The 25,587-nt window shown below is 41.2% G+C and overlaps 1 protein-coding gene across 1 annotated transcript in view; it reads right to left on the reverse strand.

The window, feature by feature from the left end:
• Positions 1–25,587, reverse strand: part of nrxn1b (neurexin 1b) — a 582,675-nt gene that overhangs the window by 16,907 nt on the left and 540,181 nt on the right. Inside the window, exon 23 of the mRNA XM_051650892.1 lies at positions 21,139–21,210. Coding sequence (XP_051506852.1) covers positions 21,139–21,210 — 72 coding nt within the window. The remainder of the gene's footprint in view (positions 1–21,138; positions 21,211–25,587) is intronic.

The following is a 25,587-nucleotide window of genomic DNA, read 5'->3' on the forward strand; positions in this document are numbered from 1 at the left end:
TAGGCATGTTTGAATACAGAAAGTGAGTTACTCTGCAGACTGACTCGGCTTTGCTATCTCTGATAATAAAGTCTATCTTCTGGCATCAAAACCTTAAGACTTTGAGAGTGATTCTTCATAAAGGCAGCAGAAGCCACAACAAATTGGTGCCCAACATGGGGCACTGGAAAGGAGACACAGTAAATAACAGGATAACAGTAAATGAAAAGCAGAACAAAATTTAAAATAAAAAAGACAATAAGGCAAGAAAGACAGGTTTTTGACCAGACAGGCAAATCCTGTAATTACCTGTTTTTACTGTTAAGGGGGCCATGATGGATAACAGTAAATGAAAAGCAGTAAAAAAAAAAAAAAAAAAGCCAGGAAGGCAAGAAAGGCAAATCCTGCAGGTCACCTAAGAGGGGGGTAGAATAGCTGCGTTTTGGAATTTTATTGTATTCTTTGAGAGCTCTGTGTTTATAAATGTCTTGTGTTTGTAAAAAGTGTATATATAAGTATCTGTGACTAAGTTTGTGTCTGTGTGAGTATACAATATCTGTGACTGTGGCTGTATGAGAAAATAAACTCTGTATCTTGTGGACAGTGGGTGCCTTCTGGACTGTCACGTAAGTGTGATTCAACAGAGGGCTCAATTATTGTCACACTTGAGAGGAGTGGATGAGAGAATGAACCCTAAATAATAATAGGGGCAAAGAATGAGAGAATGAGCCTTAAGTAAAAGGACAAAGAATGAGTGTATGAGCCCAAAAAAGGGGACATGTATGTATGAAAATAGGTGTGTATGAGAATTTGAGCCCCACAAAATAATAAAGGGACTTGTATGAATGCTGTGCATTAAAAAGTGAAGGTGAAAGAAATTAGAAAAATTGTTGGCTTTACAGATTATTGTAGTAGGAAATAAATTAAAATAGTAAGATATACGTTCATCTTCTAAATATAATGATTTATCTAAATAAAGGGTGATAAAATAATTTTTCATTCTTTGTGTGCCAAGGAAAAATAACTTGGAAGGAAAAAAGAATAAAGAATAAAATAAAGAAATAAGGATTCAGCTTATCTAAGAAAAAGTAGCTGTTATTGTGGTTTGGCACTATTTGGATCGTGATCCTAAAAGTAAATTGACAACATACAGGAAATTTGTACACATATGTACACATTAAAGTGTATGTTATAGAAGGTGATAAGGGAAATTGGTTTATAAATAAATAAAAATAACTGAATTTCTTTAGGAAGATCATATTAATTGAACAAATAAAATTGTCCAAAAATAAAAATTGTCACAAATATTGATACAGTGATATATTTTTCCCAATGATAGGATTTGGTGTATTATAGGAAAAAGCATGGCAGCCACTCCTGTGGACATATTAGGATTAAAATATCCATTGTGTAAAGAACTTATAGATAAGCTTTCAAGCAAATGGCAAAAGAAAACCAAAGATATGATGACAAAATGGCCAAAGGAAGGGACATTTGATGTAGGGTTGTGCGAGGAAATGGAAACGTTGATAAAAAACTATAAAACTAAAGATAAGAGTAAAAAAAATAAAAAGAGAGAAACAAAAAGGGAAAAAGAGAGAAAAGTGCTAGCCCTGTTCAAAAAGGAAGGAGAAAATTCTCTGAAAAATATAAGACAGGCAAGAAAAATACTGAAGGATGCAGAAAAAGAGATGAGTAAAAAACGAGAAGTCCTTGTTAAACCACCTCCATATGTACCCTCGGAAGGTCAGTTCCCAATACTCAAAGGAACTGTAGAGGTTTTAGGAGAAATGCAGATGGAGGGACATGTGGAGTTCGAAAAAGAAAGACAAACAAAACTGGGAGTGAGACCAAAGAAGAAACAGGATAGAAAAAGTGAGAGAAACTTGCCTTTAGATTGTTATGAACAGGCAAGGACAGCGTTAGAGAAAATAAAAGTACAGTATGAAAAAGAAAAAGAATGTGAAGAAGAACAGATAGGGCAAGTGAGAAGAGAACAAGAGGAGAATGAAGCAGAAACGCAAGTAATAGAAGCACAAATAAATAGGAAAATTAGAGAAACAGAAAAATTAATACAAGACAGATAAATTGGTGAGAAATAGAAGTAGACTATTAGACAGTAGGGATATAGAAAGTGAAGAGGAGTCATCATTTGATGGAGGAAGGTGGACACAAGGGAGAGAACGAGGAAGGCTTAGACCACTGGAACAACAACTCCCCATTTTAATTAAAGGTATGCAGGGACATTATGTGCCCTGGGCTACACAGGACCTTGAGGGACTGGTCACTCGCCTCCCTGATATCCACGAGGGGGCTGGGAAGTGGATTAGAATGTTTGAAGAACAAACAATGGGCAGATTTTATCTGTGGGGGACATTAAAGCACTCCTGGCAAAAATTGTAGGAGGAGCAAAGATGGAAGAAATCCTTCAAACATCTGGTCCTAATAGAGCTGTGGACTCTTATTACATGGATGGAACTGTTTTTGATGCATACCATCCAGCAGTGTGGCAGGCAATGCGTGCTGAGTATCCAATCAGAGTGGACCCTAAGGTATTAAAGGGGGAGCAGCTGGGGGAAACAGAAAACCCAATCACATATGTTCAGAGACAACTAAACAGATAGAAGCAAGAGACTGAAGGGGATCCAGAAAGAGACCCATTAATGGCTACATTGTTTAGAAATGCTGTGATAGATACCATGTCACAAGCTGTAAAGAGCAAGCTGGAGGACGTGGTTGGCTTAACCTCCAAAAACACAAGGAGTTTTGCGATCATGTGACTCATGCAGTGAAGCAATACAGAAAAAATGAACAAAAGCTTAAGAACCAAGAGAAAGAGCTGCAGAGAAAACTGACTCAGTTACAACTTGAAGAACTAACACATAAGCATAAGAAAAAGATTCAAGCTACAGTAAAGAAAGAAGAATTAGAGCAAATGACAGTAATGGCTCCTGTAAATGCTCCATCACCAAATATCCAGCTGAATCCACCTACAGCAATCCCTACAAATACACACCAGATCCCTGCACCCATTGTCAATGTTTATGCTCAACAGCCAGGGACAATGGGATGGAAAACCAAACCATCACAAGGGGGACAGAGAGGAAGAGGCAGGCCTAATAATTTTCCTCAGAGAAGGTGCTGGGGATGTGGACAGACTGGACATAACAAAAACGATTGCCCCATAAGTACATGGCAACAGCCACCTGGGGGTGAAAGGGGGGGGAGTTGGCAACAGCCCTTTCAAGGTCCATCTCAAGGCCCAGTAAACCCTTGGGGAGGTCCAAATCAAGGATATTAGGGATGCCCAGAGAATCCTACAGGGGAGAGTCAGCTTCCAATTTTAACAACCAATGCTAATCAAGAACCTATGCTGCAGGTTAAAATAGAGGGAAAAACCACACCCATGCTAATAGACACAGGAGCGGTTTACACGTGTGTAAATTCAAATTATGCCTCACATCTCCCCTTGTCTTGAAAATTTGCAAAGACAGTAGGATTCTCGGGACAAATGCAGCTAATTCCTATGACCGCTCCACTGTGTCTACAAATGAAAAACAAAAGTGCAACTATACCTATCCTAGTATCAAATCAGACTCCTGTTAATTTGTTAGGGATAGATGCATTATGTAAATTGGGACTTCAAATTTGGTGTTCTCCAGAGGGAATGTATATAGACTTACAGGGAATAAGAACTCAAATGATGATTTCTGAGCCAAGTGCAAATGTGTACTGGATAGGACAGATAGAAAATGATGTGAGACAAACAATTAATAAATGGGGAAAGTTTATTGAAGCACAAATTCCTGAAGCACAGTTAACAAAATCAGAATTTCACTGTACAATGATATATGATCCTGAGAGAGATGCAAAAATAGAAAAGAAATGGCAGGAAGGAACTGAAGGACAAAAAATTGAAATGACCTCACAATACATCATAATAAGTAAACAGGGAGCAGCTTTGAGTATAACTGAGAGTGAATTTGTAAAAAATTGGTTTAATGTAGCAGATTCTGCTCCACATGTATCATTATATGTAGGGAAGAATTGGAATGCAAAAGATTTGGGGCCAATGATGAAAAAAGTTAAACAGTGCCAATGGGAACCAACAGTAAATCCATTGATTTTTCATTCTGCTGACAAAAATTACATCAAAATTTTGTGTGAAATTTTATTGATGGGTACTCCTCAGGAAGTAGTCATTAGTAAAAAAATACAAACGCAGATGATAACAACACCCAAATTGGTAGAGACTATTAATGCTGAACTGTTTAAGGAAGTGGAGCATCAGGTACCAACTAAGTTATGGTCTCAGCATGACACAGATGTAGGACTGGTAAATTCAGCCAGCCCAATAAGAATACAACTTAAGCCAGGTGCACGACTGCCAAGAAAATCGCAGTACCCTTTGCGGCCTGAGGCTGAAACAGGCATAAAAGATGCTATTGAAGGTCTAGTGAAAGCAGGAGTGTTAATGGAAACAAACAGTTACTGTAATACTCCAATTTTTCCTGTGATCAAAGCAAACAAATCTAAATGGCACCTCGTTCATGACTTACGAGCAATCAATGATATAGTAGAGGATTGGCCAGCTGATGTTCCAAACCCACACACGCTGCTGAAAAATGTCCCTCCTGATGCCAAATACTTTACTGTGATTGATTTATGCTCTGCCTTTTTCAGTGTTCTGGTATCAGAGGAAAGTAGACACTTGTTTACATTCACATATGCTGGTAAACAGTATACCTATAACAGAATGCCGCAGGGATTTAAACACTCACCACATATATTCAATAAAGTTCTAAAGGCTGATTTAGAAGACCTAATAATAGACAGTACTCTGCTGCAGTATGTAGATGATTTGATGATTTGTTCCACATCATTAGAACAATGTTATAGAGATTCTATTAAAGTACTTACTAAATTAGCTCAAGGAGGTCACAAGGCATCCAAAACAAAACTACAGTATTGCCAATCACAGGTTGAGTATTTAGGACGATTGATCTCATATGGCACAAAAGCTATAGCCCCAGATCACTTAGAAGGCATAAGTAAAACACCATTGCCACAAACATTAGGACAGATGATGACTTTCTTAGGAATGACGGGCTTCAGTTCTGATTGGATAGAGGAACATGCAGTAAAAATAGCTCCACTGAGAGAAATCATGAAACAAGCAGGACTGCAAAATTTAAGTGCTCCACTAAGATGGAATACAGATGTGATGCTAGCATTTGAATCTATAAAGAAAGAATTACAAAGGGCACCTGCCCTCTATAATCCCTACTACACTATACTGTTTCACCTATATGTGGCAAACAGAGCTGATGGTTATGCTTCAGCTGTATTGATGCAAGAGACCTGTAGTGGTAGGAAAAAACAACCCATAGCTTACTATAGCACTAAGCTGGACAATGTAGCGCAAGTTTACCCACCATGTTACCGACAAGGCCTTGCAGCAGTATATTATGCATATGAGAAAGCATCTACATTAACTATGGGATACCTAGTAACCATTTATATGCATCACAAAATTGTGGAGTTAATAGAACAAGGAAAATTTGTTCTGACTCAAGCCCGCATTCTAGCATATTCATCATTACTTACATATCCAATGTAACCATTAAGCGATGTAATACAGTTAATCCAGCTAAATTGATTCCTTTGGCTTATGAAGGTGAGCCACATGACTGTGCGGCTAATTCATTGGCATTCACTAAGTTACGGCCAGATCTTGAGTCTACGCCAATCTTTGAGGCAGAAGTCACTTACTTTGTGGATGGTTCCAGTTTTAGAGATTATTTGGGAACTCATACAGGATACACAGTAGTAAAGAAAAACATGGATGAATTTGTGCCTGTAATATCCCAACAGTGTGTACAGCCTTGTTCTGCTCAATTAGCAGAATTAAAAGCTCTCATGACTGCATGTCAATTAGCAAAGGGACAAACAGCAAACATTTTCACTGATTCAGCTTATGCTCATGGTGTATGTCATCTGTTTGGAGCAGTGTGGAAATAGAGAGGCTTCAAAAAGAGTGATGGAACTCCCATCCAACATGCTGAACAGATAGGTCAATTAATTTCTGCTATGATGCTACCAAAACGAATAGCAATCATCAAATGTCAGGCTCATAAAAAAGGAAATGACTATATCATTAAGGGTAACAATAAAGCAGATTTGGAAGCTAAAAAAGCATCAGGATGTCAAGTAGCAATATTAGCTCCAGTAGTTCTTATAGAACCACAACCTCAATTGGATGATATTATTCGAATTCAACAACAAGCAAGTCCTTATGAACACTCCATGTGGCAACAAAGAGGAGCCACGAAAGACACACAAGATATTTGGCGTTCACATGAAGGACAAATCGTTGCACCAACAACACTTTTAAACATTCTAATTCCAGATGCGCATGGTTTTGACCATTGTGTAAGGGGGAAGTGATAAAAAAAATTAAACAGCAGGGATATTGGTCTCCATACTTACATGCAATAATAGATGAATTTCTGTCCACATGTGAAGTTTGTGCCAAAAACAATGTTAGGAAAGGAACAGCAACACCAATAGGCCACATACCAATACCAGAAGGACCATTCAAGCACCTGGTGATGGATTATGTGGACATGATAAAGCGAGTACAAGGCAAAAGATATATGCTTGTGGTAATAGACAGATTTAGCAGATGGGTAGAAGCAATACCATCAGCAGATGAGGGGGCAGGAACAGTAATTAAATTTCTAACAAGAGAAGTAATCCCTAGATTTGGAATACCATCAGAAATAAGTTCAGATAATGGATCAGCATTCATTCAAAAAACTGTAAAACAAGTATTGCAACAACTGAGAATAAAACAGAGGCTAGGGTGTGTTTATCACGCACAATCCCAAGGGATGGTAGAAAGGGTGAATGGTACCCTCAAGGCCAAACTTAACAAAATATGTGAAAGTACTAAACTCAACTGGATTGATGCTTTACCTCTTGCGCTAATGAGCTATCGCATGCGCAACTAACAGAAACACGCACTTAACACTGCATGAGATGCTTACGGGTTGACCCATGCCTGTGCCGTATTGCAGAGGTCCCTACAAAGAACCCCCTCTAGAGCAATTGCAAATGGAACTTAGGTCTTATATGAAGAAACTAACTGCAATACATAAAGCTATCCATTTACAGGAAAAAAGAAAGGAGCCCAAAGAGGAGACAGAGACATCTTGTCCAGTCGTCCCAGGTGACCAAATATATTTAAGGGTATTCAGGAGAAAGTGGAATGAGCCCAGGAGAGAAGGACCTTACAAAGTGGTGACAGCTACTCCAACAGCAGTCCAAATGGAAGGAAGCACCACCTGGTATCATCTAAACCACTGCACAAGAGTTCCCAGAGTAAGGAAGGAAAGAGAAGGAGAGAGATTTGAAACAGACGATAAGGAAGAATGTGAGGAAAGACCAGAGACACAGGATAAAAGAGTGCAGAATGGCAAAAGCTCAGAAAGAGATGCACAAAAAGCTGAGCAAAGCAGAAAGAATCAAGATAGTGGAAGGAATGAGTCCAGTAGCATGTCTAATGATCATAACATGTCTACTGCATCTGATAATACAAGCCCAAGCTACAGCCAACACCACTGCTCAAAATTTCAATCAGACTTCCCTACAATTGATTTTTCAGCCCTCAGTCAGACCCAGTAACAACGTAATAATAACCCCAACAGAACAAGAATTGAATAAAGAACAAAAGATATCAAAACAATGTAGAAACATTGAAAATGATATCAATAGTAATGAAAAAATTAATGAATTAGATAGTTTATGGGAAACAGCGCAAAATAATGAATGGTACGAATGGGCAACATTTACAGCAAGAGAGACAGGTATGGAAAATTGCTTACTGTACTCCAAATCACCCTTAAACAAGGTAATAGTAGTCCCAAATCCACATGACTATCAGAAATGTGCTGAATTTAATAGAAACTTTTGTCATCTAGAAAAGCATTTTAGACTCTACTGCTTAGCTGAGTGTTTGGCTTTTACGGGTAATTCCATCCTTAAGGAGCAATTTAATAAACCACATTGGGGAGATTGGTGTAGATATTGGGATGTAAAATAAAAAATTTAAATAAAAGAAAGAAAGGTAGAAATCCCAAAATGGTACAACATAGATTATAGCCAAGAGTATGAGTGCTACAATAAGCCTGAAGGAACTCTTGATATGGGAAAATTCAAGGGAACTATTTGGTACTTAGACAAAACAAATGCTTGGCAATCAAATGTACCTGTAAGAGCCCCAGTACTTCAAGCACAAGGATTAGGAAAGGGAATGAAAATATATCCAGAAGAATGTGAAAATCAAACTATAGTTTTACCTTCAATAGAGTTATACGAGGATCAAACAATAGTGGTGACAGATTTTGTTGGGGTCTGTGGAAAAGAACGACTTAGGGCCTCCTTACCACTAGGATGGAAAGGAATATGTGTTAGAGTACGACTCATCCAGGAAATTGCCATGGCACAGTGGGAATTAGGACATTTCATAAAGGAAGATAAGAATAGAACTAAGAGAGCTTATAAAACAGACCCTAATGTGTATATAGATTCAATTGGTCAACCCAGGAATATACCTAATGAATTTAAAGCTAGAGATGAAGTCAAAGCAGGGTTTGAATCAATATTCGTTTGGATCACACAAAATAAAAACACAGAATGGATCAATTATATTTACTATAATCAACAAAGGTTTATTAATTACACTGATGATGCTTTATCTGCATTAGGAGAACAAGTACACGAAACAAGTAGGATGACATAGCAAAATAGACAGGCTCTTAATTGGTTATTGGCAGACAAAGGGGGTGTATGTGTTATGTTTGGAGATCAATGTTGTACTTTTATACCAAATAATACTGCTCCAGGAGGAACATTTAGTGAAGTCATGATTAAATTAAAAAACTTAAGAACCGAAGTTAAAGCAAATGCTGGAAGAGATAATCAAATGTGAGATTGGTTTGATCTAAAGTTAGGAGCATGGGGAGCATGGTTTGCTAAATTGGGAATGTTTTTGGGAATTGCAATAATGATAGGAGGGCTATTGTTTTGTTGTGTACTTCCTTTATTGAGGTCACTAGTTATCAAAGCCACAGTTAAGCAAATGGAAGTGCTAAGATGTCAAGATAATGGGAAAGTGATATTAGAGGGTAACCAAAGTTTATATTATCAGGATTGGCTTTATAAACCAAATTGGGATTCAAAAACATTGGATGGGAATTCAAGTACCTCAAATGAAGACGAAGAAGATGAATAAAGATGAGCCACACCCTGGGTGTAAGTGCTAGCCTAACCTCTCCCCAAAGGGTGACCCTCTATGATGCACAAAGTATCTGGGTTGTAGATATGTACACTACAAAAAAAAAAAAAGAGAACTCTTCATTAGGATGAATATTTTGTTTTATGTTTGATATACTCTACGTAACTATGACAAACACAAGCATGGCTGAACCAATTGCACGCTCATGCTTATAACATGCTTATATGTTGCATTTATTGAATGAATAAGAGAACAGAATCTTTTACTCCGTTCTTAATCAAAATTGAATGGAGACGTTTGGTTTTGTAATCTCCACCGGAGTGCGGTTGCATAATCTGGTCATTCGTAATGAAGCTGTGTGACTTAATTTATTCACTAGATAGCATATCTGAGGCAATTGAATTATGAAACTGCACTCTGGCTAAAGACCGTGAAGGTGAGACTTATGTAAGTCTCAGAGGGGGGATATGTGGAACATTTTTAATCAAGTTAAATATAAATTAATAAAGTATAATCAATGTAAATATAGCCATTTTTGTCTACAATTATTTCTGATGGTTAAGCATGGATTTTACTGTGTGTGTGTGTGTAGAAGCCTGTGTAAAGGAGGCCCCTCAAAATGGAATATGTGATCACAAATGGTACTCATATAAGGTAATCTTGAGTCTCATGTTTTGACACTTGAGGAAATATAGGATAAGGCCCCGCAGAGAGATGGAGAGGGGCCTCTCAAATAGTTTCATGTTCTCTAACAGTCTGAAGACACAGAACAAAATGTATGGGTCACGCCCTATGTGAATGTGTATATAGGCATGTTTGAATACAGAAAGTGAGTTACTCTGCAGACTGACTCGGCTTTGCTATCTCTGATAATAAAGTCTATCTTCTGGCATCAAAACCTTAAGACTTTGAGAGTGATTCTTCATAAAGGCGGCAGAAGCCACAACATCACCAATCGCCCCGCGTGACAGGAGCTGAAGCTCCACAGAGGTCAGTCGACCCAGCGCTGCAAGATGTGGTCGCTGCTGTCCTCCATCTCTCCGTAGAGGAGAGAGATAACCTTAATGGCTACAATATTAGTCGTTGTGATGAAGCATTGCAGGAACTAATTGATTATGTCAACAACCCGGTTGGGGAGCCAAACAGCACAATCCCGGACCTAGTCGGCCAAATGTTCCTCCTTCATCACCGCAGAACCCAACTGCAAACCGCAGAGCACCAGGCCCAGCTCGCCCAGCTCCAGAGCAAATACCAAGCAGTGCAGAGGGAAATCTCAGCCTGCACCAAGATGTTAGGTGCACCCAAGCTGAGAAAGTCCAGGCACAGGAAGATAATGCCCGGAAGCAGGAGGAAAACGAAACCCTGCGCAGGCAGCTTCAAGCTGCCCAGCTGAGAGTAGAGTCAGATCAGGTAAGTACAGCTGAAACGCACAGCACAACATCTGACATAGAAGAGGGCCCCCTCTTTAGCGCTACGTGTAGAAATTTGCCCCTGAGAAACCCAGGGACACACGCTAGGAGCCGAGCTGCCCCTAGTGGTACAGTCTCTGACTTCGTCCTCCAAGACACCTTTCAAGCTCCTCCAGCGGCCCGCTGGTTGGATGCAGGTGCCCCTTCTTACATTTGCCCTCCTCAGTCAGTTTTCTGTCACGCCACCATGCATTTCAAACTGACTGATTGCACACCACGGAGGGGGGACAGTTATTTTCAAGCCCAGAGTGGTGAAAGCGGCTTGAAGATCCCATTAGCCAGGGAGCTGTATGCAACCCGGGGTCCACCCCCATGCGTCGACTGGACTCCTTCCCCACCACGAAGGGGAGGAAGTCGTCCTAATTGCTATAGCGATCTGAGTGATTATGGTGTTTCGGATGACTCGGACGACCCGTGGTCATACCGCCACCAATGCTTGCGCATCCGACAACTCAAATCCCTTGCAGGGGACATAGAACGCTTTGACCCAAGTAATTGAGATTCAAACATTGACAATTATCTCAGAGAAATTGAGCACTGCCTGGTTGACTTGCCTTATGCTACGTTGCGTGAAAAACTCAAGCTCATATGGAAGACCATGGTAAGGAGTGTCCATGCGTTCATGAAAACTGCTACTCACCTAAAAAAAAAGCCCTTCGCAAGGAGTATTCGCTTTATATCGACGAAGCCTCCGCTACCATAGCTACTTTCACCATCACCCAGAAGAGGCATGAGCCTTCGCGTGAGTATTACAGACACCTGAGAACCACGTACTTCCAAGGAAGTAACGAACCAGGTCTGGAGGAGGAATGAGCTTTCAAGTCTCTCTTCCTTCACAGCCTCCACGAGTGTGTGCGATATGACGTCACGATGCACTGCAGAACGGGCAACCCCACCATTCAGTAAATCAGAAGGTACGCGCAACTGGCACGGGAGACACGCGTGCACCCTGCCCGAGGGCACGAAGGCGACGCCAGAGCCCTGGGGATCCAAGCCTCAGAATATGCAGACATAGCGCTTGAAGGCAATGAAATGCCTCGCGTTAAGGTGATTGCTAGAACAGGACCCCAGAGGAGCCGATCACCCCACCGATAGGCAACAAAACCAGGGGGGTGGTAACCAGACACACCCCCAGGGTCACGGCAGGCCTAAACAACAAAACGTTCACCGGCCGAAAGGAAAGGCACGGTTTGAACGAAAACCCAAACAAGAAGGTGAGTGGGTAGACAAGGTTTCAAATCCCCTCAGAGAACAAGATTTGAGAAAGGAAATGGAGGATATAAGAAGATGCTTGACTGAGTTAGTATCAAAGCTTGACGTGCTCCGTTGTTCACCAGGTCCGCCAAACTCCTCAAAGGAATACGGCACTGAAACCTCGTCAGTATGACTAGACGATGTACCCCCTCCCGTTAACGGCAAAGTTTACTTTGTAGGTCGGGAAAAGGGGAACAGGGTCCAAGTTGCTCCCCAAAACTGTCACTCCTAACATGCCACACCATCCTTTTCTGACCTTCTTGGGTTATCTGTACCGTAAGGGCAACGCCTGACACATGGGTCATTCAGCTCCCACGCACTACTCGACACCGGTTCCGAAATAAGTCTAATGGGTTCCAACACCTTCGCAGAGGTGGCTAGAGCAAAGCTCTCCCTTGGCAAACCATTATAGACAGAGACCTGCAATGTAAGCATCACAAGCTACACGCAAGATAGGTCGTTTATCACAAAATGGGCCTGGATTGACGACGCTTTCAAGGGATGATGCTAATAGACCCTCTTTACATATGTCCCATTAATACGGAACTACTGTTAGTTGGCCAGGACCTACTGAACAGATTGGCTCCGCTCATTGACTGCTGTCGTGGACACATGTGGGCTCAGGTTGACATACCGAGACCACTTGGTCCAGAAAACAGTTCACAAGCTTCAGATGGACAAGTCACCATCATCCAAAAATCCAACAAGAACAATTACAGGGCCTAAATAAAACCCTTCAGGGTACTATAGTCACTGTAAATTTGCACTCCATCTTATCAATAACACTTTGCACACTTTAGGGATTTTGTCAGAGAAGACAACTTTTGTGCGAATAGTTAGAGATTTAATGCAGGACCTCCTCAGGGAAATTAGCGTAGTGGAAAGATTCCAGCTTACCTGGTCTCCCTAGGCCTTGTCGAACAAATCCTTAGATCTGCTACTATCTCCATTGTGCAACCTTCACAGATACACCTGGCATATAGTTTTGGCATGGAAATTCCAATCCATGTAAATCCTCAGAACCTCAAAATAGGATTTATTCTCAATCTACTGTCATAGGCAGAATATATACAGACTAAAGTCTGTATTTAATGTTGGTTTTCAGAGAGGTAATGCACACATTCACCTCAAAACACCACCAACACTCGCCGACCATGATGAGGACCCCTCGCTCTACCTCATCCCTAACCTAAACATGTGTACCAAGACAAAGGACATTCATTGGGTTTGTCCAAATGCAACCCCTTTGTTAGAGAGGTGACTAACTACCTCCCTGAACAAGTGTCAAGGTAGCATGTCCATCAAAGATGAAGGAACAGAGACAAGGGTAGAGTGAGCAGGCAATTGCTGGCTCGTTTACACACCAGTCACCAAAGTCCCAATGTCATACAACCACCATGATACAGCCATTAAAATAACACTACCAAACCAAACGGTGTTCTTAACGGTTCCCCAAGGAACCACTGTGCACATTGATGATATTGTCCTCCATCTCAACGTTGACAAACATGATGCAGAAATTGAGATAATGGATACATTTAGAGGTCACAACCTCACCATTGATGATACCCTTCAACAGCAGCTTCAGGCTGAAGGGACAAAATTAGTGAAGTTCAGTCTCAAATTGACTAGTTTGACCACTATATTTCCTAGTCACATAAGCAGATCATCATCTTACCGAGAACACCCTATCAGTTTGGTTGGCCTCTGGCTCCTCCTTAATGGTTGGATCATCGAAATTATTGCACATGCCATGTACAGGTACATTCAACACCTACAGGCCAGACTGGACTCCCTCCTCGTACAGCCGTGTTTTACACACCAGTCTGAGCCCATCCCACAGGTTAACCCCAATAATTTCCAAGGATAAGCCTTTTAAACTTTAACCCTCCTTTCCTCTAACATTTTGTTCCTAGTAACCAATGTCAGGTTCTACATTGATTTTGTATTATGACCAAAGAACAACAAAGGATTGTTTTATGGTTAAAGCTGTGCCTTCCAATAACTTGAAATATTTATGTGTGATGAATGTAGTTTTAGATTTAGCTAGAATTTCTATGCCCAGATGTGCCTCAATCTCTGTCCAGACGATAAAGCCTCTGTGAACTCTAATGAACTGTATGGACTGTGCAACCATTTTCTTTCCTATCAGGAATATATGGATGGTGTAACCCACAGGTTACTGTGAACCAACAAGAACTGTTCGGCCCTTCAGTTGCTCTAAAGATGCTGGACAACAACCAACTCTTCAGACCAAAGGGGGGAATGTTGGGCCTCATGTATTCAGATAGAAGACAAAGGCAGGCCTAACACAGTTGTAAAACCTAACTCAGGCCCCCACATAACAAGTCATAAATCTTACTGATAAAAACTGCGCCAAAATCAAACAAAGGGAGTCCAAAACAGACTACAAATCCCATGAAGCCTTGCTCAATAAAGGATTGAACTCTCAACTCCTATTGGATGAGGCACACGACAGAACACACCTCAACCATGACATCATCAGGAGTAGAAATACCTCTGAAATGCTTCCGGGATTTGCTTCCAGCAACTTTGCTTGCCGTGTGTAGACACAGCTCATCACTGCTCTCAGGTGCAGCCTCGTGGCACAAGGAAGTAACGTGTGACTTGAAACTGTGGCCATACAATCTCCATCTCGCTGGACGAGTTGAGATTACTCTGTGTTCCACCGAACACTCTAACGGATCCAAAGGAGACCGCCGAGCAATACGCATCTTCATCTGTTTGCCTGCAGAAGTGAAGAGAGAAAAGATTTCTCTTCCATCTTCAATCAAGTCGACGTTGCTGATTTCTCCGCCAGCCCGCCGAGAATCAGCAGCCTTACCGCCCACTGACAGAGCAAGGAAACGGCCTCCCGTCATCACCCGAGCCTCGAGGAACCGAATCTGAGTTAAAGGTGATGTGATTCAAGTAAGAGGTTTACGTCTGGGCAGAGATAGAACATTATAGTGTGTTATTCTTGTGTATCAAGGTTATTGCTTGTACTGTTTACGGACCGCCATATCTGCTCATTATTAATACTCAGAGTATTAATTATCACGAATTTGATTTTCTGTATTGTAGTCCAACCACATTGGACTGTTGTGCATTTCCGCCATCACGGGTGAGACCGGCAAACTGAGTTTATCCATTAAAGAATCAAAGACAGGTTCACCACGTCTCTGAGTGATAAACTAACAGCTGCTTTCTCTCCCACGATCGCGAAACCGGCTTTGGTGCCGTCACTTAATTCTCTCTCTCTCTCGTACTAACCACACACCCACACATACACGTGACCCCTCAAAAACATTCTTGCACATATTTTTGGCTAGTAGATAGCTTCGTGATAAAGCTCAGCTTTGTCCCTAAGCTATCGTACAAGCAGATACACGCGGGAAACTGGTAGACACCATTGACTGGTTTCTCTCCGCCCACACTTGCGGCCATATTCTCTGGTCGGAAGTCTCGCATGACATACTCTCCACGAGAGTCACGTCCGCCATTTTGTGCACGTCCCTCCTTACACACACACACACACACACACACACACACACACACACACACACACACACACACACACCTTATGTGTTATAGGATTATTTTGATTTCCATATCTAATCATATCACTGTTTAGTTTGTAGTAGTAAGTCGGAAGTTTATTGACTGCATTGTATTGATTATTAATTGATATTACTGCATAAATAAACTGTTATATTACAAAGAGAATTGTTTTGGTTTGTTTTGCATACACTTGTGTCATGCTGATGGGATGTCAGTGCTCAGATTCAAGCCTTCATTCATTGTTTTTTTCCCGAAAATCGATATTCTTCGTATGTCGATTTTCCTGAGAAAACAATCTAATATTGAGACTGTTATACTATCTGGTTATTAGTCCCTGATTCCAGGGTGGTGCCCCATCAATATTAATCCCATATGAGGTTTTAATGAGTTAGATTCAATTAATTAATTTAAATATTAATTAATAACTAAAGAAATAATTATTAATTATTTCTGATAGTAACACTGATCTAAACAACCAGTAAAGCCCTACAATGGAAAAAGAAAGCATGGTGGTGACTAAAGATTATCACTGCTTGTCTTGTTTGTTTTTAACAATTTAAATAGAATTGTTTAAGAAATGGGGTGTAGGTTGGCTAAAATTGATATAATGATTGGAATAACAATTCTTGTGGGAGGAATAATATTCTGTTGTGTGTTACCATTGGTAAAATCATTCTTGATCCGAGCAACAGTGAAGCAGATGACATTGATCAATGTGAATGGTCCAATACAATGACAACTCTCCTCGATGGACAGAAAGACTAAAATGGGAGGAAATTGATTCCTCCAAAGAATATATATGAGGAGATGAATGATGAGCCATGCCCCGGGATGAAAGTGCTAGCCTTACCTCTCCCCGGAGGTGACACTCTATGTATGATGCGCAAAGTATCTGGGTTGAAGATATCTACACTACAAAAAAGAACTCTTAATATTATGATAAATATTTTGTTTTATGTTTGATATACTCTACACAACTGTGGCAATCACAGGCAAGGCTGAACCAACTGCATGCGCATGCTTATATGCTTATATGTTTCATTTATTGAATGAAGGTATAGGGAGAATCTTTTACTCCATTCTTAATCAAACTTGGATGGATATGTTTGGTTCTGAAATCTCCACCGGAGTGCGGTTGCATAATCTAGTCATTGGTGGTGAAGCTGTGTGACTCAACTTAGTCAATAGATTGCATAACTGAGGCAACTGAATTATGAAACTGCACTCTGGGTAAAGACAGTGAAGGTGGGACTTATGTAAGTCCCAGAGGGTGGATAATGTAGAATATTTTTATAAAGTTGAATATAAATTAATCAAGTATAATCAATGTAAATATATCCATTTTGTTCTACAATTATTTCTGATGCTCAAAACATGTATCTTACTGTGTGTGTCATTGTAGAGGCCTGTGTAGGAATAGAGTGTGCTTACATATGATAAACTGAGTTTCCTCTTTTGACACTAGAGATAATATATGGTGTGGCCCCTCCACAGATGTTTTCTGTCCACTTTTTAGAAAAACAGACTGGAGTCACAGAACAAAATGATAGATAATAGTGACATGTGACATATGTGGAATGTATTAGCCACTCCTTGGTAGATCATATGTATTTAAGTGGGTGCAAACTCAGATTCTGGTATGCGCTGGGAGCAACACAGCTTTTATATCTCTGATAATAAAGTCTATCTTCTGGCATTAAAACCCCAAGACCAAGAGTGATGCTTCATGGAGGTGGCAGGAGCCAAAACACTCCGTGACACCTGCCAGAAGTGGCTGCTGGTGGAGGAGTGTGACACAGAGGAAGTTGTCGATTTGGTGGTGCTAGAGCAGTTCGTCCTTTATTTGCTGACTGGAACAGCAGAATGGGTCCAGTGCCACCACCCGGCGCCGCTAGATGAGGCTGTCCAGCTGGCTGAAGACCATAAGGTGGCATACCCGGGGGCGGAGGAGCCCTCGTTTTCTCTCTCTTCTCACTCTATCTTTCGCTCTCTCTCATGGTGGTGTGCGACATGCCGTGAATGTCAGCTGGTGAATCTGCTGGCTGCCCCAAAAGCACCATTGCACCACCTTCTGTTAATCAAGGTCCCCTTCAAAAGAATTGGTATGGACCCCGTCGGGCCATTAGAAAGGACTGCACAGGGGCATCGCGATACTCGGAAGCAGTGCCTCTGCAAAACATCTCAACACTTAGTGTTGCGCAGGCACTCTTCAAAATTATCTCCTGAGTGGGGAATCCGAAAGAAATCCTCACAGATCAAGGCACTACTTTCATGTCATGCACACTATGCAAACTGTATGAATTATTGGGTATTAAATCGATTCGTACCAGTGTTTATCACCCACAAACAGATGGGTTGGTGGAATGATTTAATAAAACCCTGAAAAATATGATTTGTAAGTTTGTGCAGAAGGACGCTAGGAAATAGGATAAGTGGCTCGAACCCCTATTATTCACAGTTCGATAGTTCCCACAAGCCTCCACAGGGTTTTCCCCATTCGAGTTGCTGTATGGGCGTCGGCCGCACATCATGCTCGATGTCATTAGGGAGCTTGGGAGGAGGGACCTTCAAACAGTAAAAATGAAATTCAGTACGTTCTTGATCTTAGAGCAAAACTCCACAGTTTGGGTCGTGTAACACAGGACAATTTGCTCCAAGCTCAAAAATGACAAACTCGACTGACTGTATGATAGGGGCACACGGCTACAGAAATTTTCACGAGGAGACAAAGTACTTGTATTACTCCCAACATCAAGCTCCAAATTACTCGCCAAGTGGCAAGGGCCCTTTGAGGTCACACAACAAGTGGGAGGTCTCGATTAGGAGGTAAAATGAACAGATACCATCTCAACCTCCTGAAATTATAGAGTGAGGCAGTCCCTGTGATGTTGGCAAAGGTGGTTCCGGAGAGGGCAGAGCTTGGGCCGGAAGTGAACTTAAAAGCCAACCATCTCACCCTGGTCACTTGTGGCGACCACTTCTCGCTGTCTCAACTCACAGAGATTGCCAGGTTGCAAAAAGAATTTGCAGACGTGTTTTCGCCTCTGCCTGGTCATACAAACCTCATACAGCACCACATTGAGACCATGCCTGGGGTAGTGGTACATACTCATCCCTACCGACTTCTCGAGCACAAGAAAAAAGTTGTACGAGAAGAATTGGATTCTATGCTCGAGATGGGAGTAATAGAGGAATCCCACAGTGAATGGTCCAGCCCGGTGGTGCTGGTTCCTAAGAGTCCGGTTCTGTGTGGATTATCAGAAAGTAAACATGGTGTCTAAAGTTGATGCATACCTAATGCCTCGTATTGATGAACTGCTCGATTGGTTAGGCACAGCTCGTTTTTATTCTACACTGGATTTGACACAGGGCTATTGTCAGATCCCCTTAACACCATTATCCCGTGAGAAAACAGCCTTCTCCACACCATTCGGCTTACACCAATTCATGACACTTCTGTTCAGTTTGTTTGGGGCTCTGGCTACATTCCAGCAGCTCATGGACCAAGTCCTGAGACCCCACGTTGCTTACGCCACTGCCTACATTGATGATATCATTATTTACAGTAATGATTGGCAGTGGCACCTGCAACTCTTTTCAGATCATCCAGTGGCTCCACCACATGAAGGATACTAACATGCGGATCACCCGTTGGTATCTGGTGTTACAGCCTTATAAGTTCGAGGTGGTCCACAGGCTGGGGGCGCAGGTGGCTGTCACGGATTTCCTCACCAGAAATGGGGGGGGCAGTGGTGGGCAGGCCGGATGACTCCCTGGCCTGAGTCGGCAGTGGGGGTGTGTGGCGAGGGCGTGGTTGAGCATCCGTTCGGGGAGAGGGGAAGCAGTATGGATTCATTCCTGGGTGATAATTAAGTCTAACAGCTGTTTATTTTTGCAGTAATCTGGGAAGAGCGAAAAGAGGAGCCCACACCAGAGTTAAGGGAGAGAGAGAGAAAGTGATGCACAGGAGTGTGACGCATTAGAGTGTTTACCGACATTAAAAAGTGTGAAGATTCCTGAACCACGCTTTCTCATTCCCATACGACCAGCCCTGTTACAGTATTCAAACCTTTTTCAAGTTTTCATTATTGATGCTCAGCACACACCAATTTGAATTGTTGTCTCCTGAAATCATATAATTGGCACGGCACTAATGGTTTGAAAAAGTGGTTAACCTCACTCCATTTTCCAATTCTTCAGGCATCTCTGGCTTCTTCTATCCATAATCAGGCCCAAGGTGGGCAATATTATGGCCCGAGCCATAGAGACAGCAAGCAAAGTCCAAATTCAGTTCCTGCATTTGCAGTTTGGAGATTCCAACAGCAGGTAGTAAAAAAATTAATGTCCAAACCTTTTCAGTCATTATTATTATGTTTATATTTATAATTTTATTTCTTTATTTAAAAAAAAAAAAAATTCCACCTGTTGTCATAGAGTGATTTTTAAGTCACTGCAAAAGGTACCCGTAAAAAGTTGAAGAGGGTAAAATATTTGGATGTTATATATATATATATATATATATAATGATTTTTTAAAATTTAGAAGTATATTTGGTTGAATTTTTTAGTGTTTCGAAAAAATGAATATAAGTGTTCAAAATCTAAAGTGGTGTGTGCCGATACAATCAATATTAATAGTAGCCATGATTTGTGTGTCGGTAGATGAAAATGATTAATAATACCTTACTTACATTCCCTATAATTTAATGGAATGTACATCCAAATTATTGTAATTCATTGCATACAGTCCATTTACAATACCAACTTCTGAATGTGCTGTCTTTGTTTATATCACTGGTGCTTGACAGGGAATGGACTATATCATTCATTCATTTCATTTTATTTATTTATCACACATTATACACTTGCACATATACAGTGAAATTCTTTTTTTTTCACATATCCCAGCTAAGCTGGGGTCAGAGTGCATGGTGCCCCTGGAGTAGATAGGGTCAAGGGCCTTGCTCAAGGGCCCAACAGTGGCATCTTGGTGGTGCTGGGGCTTGAACCCCTGACCTTCTGATCAGTAACCCAGAGCCTTAACCGCTGAGCCACCACTGCCCCCCAATAGGATGCTGACAGTGCAATAACTGGAGAAGAACCTCAGAAAAAATTGCACTTGACCCAGCCCATTAGCGTGTTGCACGCTCGATTTCACCAAACCCACTTGCGCCTAGACTTAGTACATGTTTGCACGAAAATACCAAAACTTCATGGCCATTTCCACTGACTTTGCACTTATGACTTGTGGCATAGCGTTGCGCTTAGCGCTAGCGCTCTTAAAATAGGGCCCTTTGTCTGACCATTACATGGAACATTATGGTACTAGTTTGGATGCTGCTCTATATTGTAGGGTTTCATGCAGAGCATCTCGCAGTAGTCTACAAATGGTATTTAACTCCTTGTTCAACTGCAGTGAATACTTGCATGAACATTACACCAGCTGTGATTTGCACTCATGTAAAACAAACACAGAGCTCAACAGATGTTGTGGGGGACAGCAGAGCAACTGTAGTGGGGACAAACAAAATGACACAGAGAGAAAAGTGGTAATAAAGAGATGACTAACCTAACCCACCTGAGCTCGGCTCGCAGGGGTCGATGTCCTCATCGTCACTGGGGCACTCGGCAGACGCCACCAACAAGTCATCTGTAATCTGGGAAAAGGATGAGAGAAAAAAATTAGGATGAGTTAAAAAAGAATTGGAAACAGAAAGAAAAAAAAACACAGACTCATTCCCTCAGTGCTGAATTTAGCTCAGTTATACTTACAGTCAGATGGGAACCTTGCATTACCAACCCGTTCTCACTCCAGAGGCGTCAAATACTGCCGCTTGAGCAAGAGCCCAGCGCATCAATCTACAGATGCCAAAAGCACCCTCTGGCATCTGTTTCCGATGCACGCAGCAGGGCAGTCTAAAACCGCAATATGTTTTATTATACTTATATTAATGTGGTCAATTTACACAATCAGATTGATTACTTTAGATCCTCTAACCCAACCCCATTCCTAAACCTAACCAATTTTCAATGATATAAAAAATTAAAATAATTGGTTGGGTTTAGGAATGGGGTTGTGTAAATTTAGTAACACATCTCAGTCAAAAGATACATTTAGACTTAAGATTGAGCTCATCATAATTGGTCAGAAAACATGAAAGAACCAATGGCATTTAACGCCGCTGACGCCTTCTTGAGATGGCAATTTTTGAATGTGATAGAACGAATCGAGAGCTGGATGTGTTATGGCGGACACCAGGGGACTGTGATTGTGGAAGAAAAGCTTAAACTTGAGTCTGTTCTTCACACAAAGTGATTGGAATACACCCAGAACCAAAGAGGTCACTTCAGCAGAGCAGAATGTGTAACAACAGATTAAACATTAACCACTACAATCTAATAAATGTTGTTGATTAAACATTACCATTGTGGATAAACGTGGCTGATTTAAAACATAATGAAAAGCATACCCTAACATATCATGTCAGAATGACAACATTGTACACCAACATATAATTTCACGATGATAAAAATCTGATGCCCTTTGCATCAGTCTTTGACGCCTAACATTTCTCATTGAAAGCAATGCGCTTTCCGCATGCGTCGGAAACTGACGCCAAAGGCTGCTTTTGCCATCCACCTGTTGACGCACTGGGCTCTTGTAAAAGTGGAGGTATTTGACACCTCGGGAGTGAGAATGGGTTGGAATTACATATAGCCCTGGAGTGCAATGTTGAACCTGAAATCAATCCATCCATCCATTCATCCATCTATCCATCTTCGACTGCTTATCCAGGACCCTGTCGCGGTGGCAGCAGACTAAGAAAAGTAACCCATATGCCCTTTTCCCTGGCCACATCCTCCAGCTCATCCTGGGGGATCCCAAGGTGTTCCCAGGCCAGCCGAGAGATATAATCCCTCCAGCGTGTTCTGGGTCTTCCCCTGGGCCTCCTCCCAGTTGGACATGCCCGAAACACCTCCGCAGGAAGGCGTCCAGGAGGCATTCTAATCAGATGACCAAACAACCTCAAATGGCTCCTTTCAATGTCATTTTATTTGTCAGTGTCACTTTATTTATATAGCACAGTTAAAACAACGACAGTTGACCAAAGTGCCATACAATCATTGCAATATAAAAGTTAATTGAAACATAAAAACATTCAAATTCATCAGTACACAATGAAGTACACAATGTATAAAAAATACTGTTCAGAAATAGACTGCATTACACAAAATACATCTAAGATTGATTAAAAGCTAGTGAAAATAAATTCATTTTTAACTTTGATTTTAAATCATGTACTGTTGAGGCAGTTCTAATGAAAACAGGTAGGCAGTTTCAAAGCTTAGGAGCCACTACCGCAAAGGCACAGTCACCTCTCAATCTCAATTTAGACCTGGGGACACTCAAAAGTCTCTGATCATGTTGTAAAACTCATAGCAATCAGTGGAAAACCCGTCACAGATGGGTAGTTTGTTAAGAGCTGTTTGAATGCAGTTGTCACTGAGATCTGTCCCGAAAAGATAGAAACAAGAGAGTGAGTCTATCTGCTAATACCATCACAAGAAGGGTAGAGGAAATGGGGAGAAACATCCATCTTCAGCTGCAATCTCAATATAAGTCCTTTGACAGTTTTTCGCTGGCGCTTGATGAAAGTAATGACCTTCGGGACACAGCGCAGCTGCTTATACACAGAGGTGATGGAGCCAACTTTGAAATCTGTGAAGAGCTTGCTGCTTTACAAAGCCTCAAGGGGGCAACAAAAGGACAAGATATTTTTGAGAAGGTTTGTGAAACAATTCAAGATTTGGGACTTGACTGGGCAAAACTTATCAACGTAACAACAGACAGCACACCAAGCATGGTCAGTGAGATACGTGGACTAATAGGGCATAGGAGATGGATAAACGAGGCCACACAGCCACTACATATACACTGCTTAATTCACCAGAAGGCCTTATGTTGCAAAGTTGTGAACTGGAACTCTGTCATGAAGGTTGTGGTGTCATGCGTAAGCTGATTTTACCACTGACAATTCCAAGAATTCCTGTCTGAGCTAAACTCCACTCGTTGTGACAGCACGCTGCACAAGTGTTTGTAGCTTGCTAGCCTGCTTAGTATTGCTTATTCTTATTCTTATAACTTCATCATTTTATCCTTAGCCATTTTACCACATGCTTCGGGTTGTTCCGCTTTCCTACTGTTTCATCTGTGTGTATTATACCGCGCGCACCCATTTCCCTAGTTTATTTCTTTTTCCACTTTTTCCGCTTGTCTACATCTCGCGTCTCAACTGCGTGCATTCGTTTTCTCCACTGAGTTTTACACGGATTATTGCATCAGTCTTAAACATCTGCTGATTAGGAACTACATCGATCTCAAATCCTCGCCCCTCAAGAACAACCATAACAACAACAACAACAAACAATTGTGGTAAGTCATGGCATCCGCTCATGTTATTTCTTCCTGCATTACATGCCACATGTTTACTATAGTTTACATGTGATAAATGTAAGGAATTAGTCAGGCTGATGGAGAAGGTTAATGAGCTAGAGACACGCATCAAAACACTAGGAGGTCAGTGAGAAAGAGAAGCCAGTAGATACTGTTTCGGATGCAGGTAGAACAGCGAGCAACACACAAACTTTGGTTCCGGCTCTAGAGCCCCCGCAGCAGGGTGATTTGGTGACGTCTCGGCGGCATACTCACTCAGCAAAGCGACACCACTCCCCCATTCCTGTTAGGATTTCCAATCGATTCTCCCCACTCAGTGATGCACCCACTGAGAATCATGTTGAAAGAGCCCTAATAATTGGTGATTCTATTGTAAGGAACGTGGAAATAGAGACTCCAGCCACTATTGTTAAATGCATTTTGGGTGCCAGAGCGTCTGACATCAGATCAAATTTACAAGTGCTGGCTAATGCTAAATGTAGATTTTCAAAAATTGTTATTCATGTCGGCACTAATGATGTCCAGCTTTGCCAGTTGGAGATCACTAGAGATCATGTTAAAGAGGTGTGTGAACTTGCAGAAACAATATCAGACACTGTAATATGCTCTGGCCCCCTCCCTTGCTCATTGTGGTGATGAGGTTTATAGTAGATTAGTGTCACTGAATGGCTGGATGTCTGAGTGGTGTCCGGAGGATAGCATAGGATTTATAGACAATTGGAAGAGTTTTTGGGGTAGACCTGACCTGCTAAAGAGAGACAGACTCCATACCTCCAGGGAAGGTGCCGCTTTCCTCTCTAGTAATTTGGCTCACAGACTTAATAATGATAGTATTTGACTAACTGGGGCCCAGCTCAGGAAGCAGACAAACTGGTTAATCCAAACATCTGCTAGCTGCCTTGAGATGTAACATAGGTCAGATAAACTACAACACATAGAGACTGTATCACCTAGATATTATATAGAGACTGTGTCTGTTCCCTGAACTACCAAACACAAAACTCTCACTAAATCATTTAGAAAAAAATTTGATTAAGATAAACATCATATAAAGGTAGGGCTACTAAACATTAGATGTCTTTCTACCAAAGCACTAATTGTAAATTAAATTATTACAGATCATAGTTTGGATGCGCTCTGTTTGACTGAAACCTGTCTTAAACTGGATGAATATATTAGTTTAAATTAACCTAATGCCCCAGGTTATTTTTATAAACATAAGCCTTGTCTGAAGGGTTGAGGAGGAGGTGTTGCTACAATTTATAATGAAGTTTTTAGTGTTAGTCAGAGGACAGGATATAAGTTTAAGTCTTTTGAACTAATAATGCTTAATATGACACCGTCAAATATAAATAAAAAAAACTCCATCATCTTTTGCCCTTGCTACAGTATATAGATCACCTGGGTCTTACTCTGGTTTCCTTGGTGAATTTGCAAATGTTCTATCTGATCTAGTGGATAATGAAGATAGAGCTTTAATTGTTGTTGACTTCAACATTCACAATGATAATGAAAATGACACATTGGGATTAGCATTTATTGATATTCTCAACTCTCTTGGAGTCAGACAAA

Source organism: Myxocyprinus asiaticus, chromosome 23 (assembly GCF_019703515.2).
Source record: "Myxocyprinus asiaticus isolate MX2 ecotype Aquarium Trade chromosome 23, UBuf_Myxa_2, whole genome shotgun sequence".
NCBI classification, from domain to species: Eukaryota; Metazoa; Chordata; class Actinopteri; order Cypriniformes; family Catostomidae; genus Myxocyprinus; species Myxocyprinus asiaticus.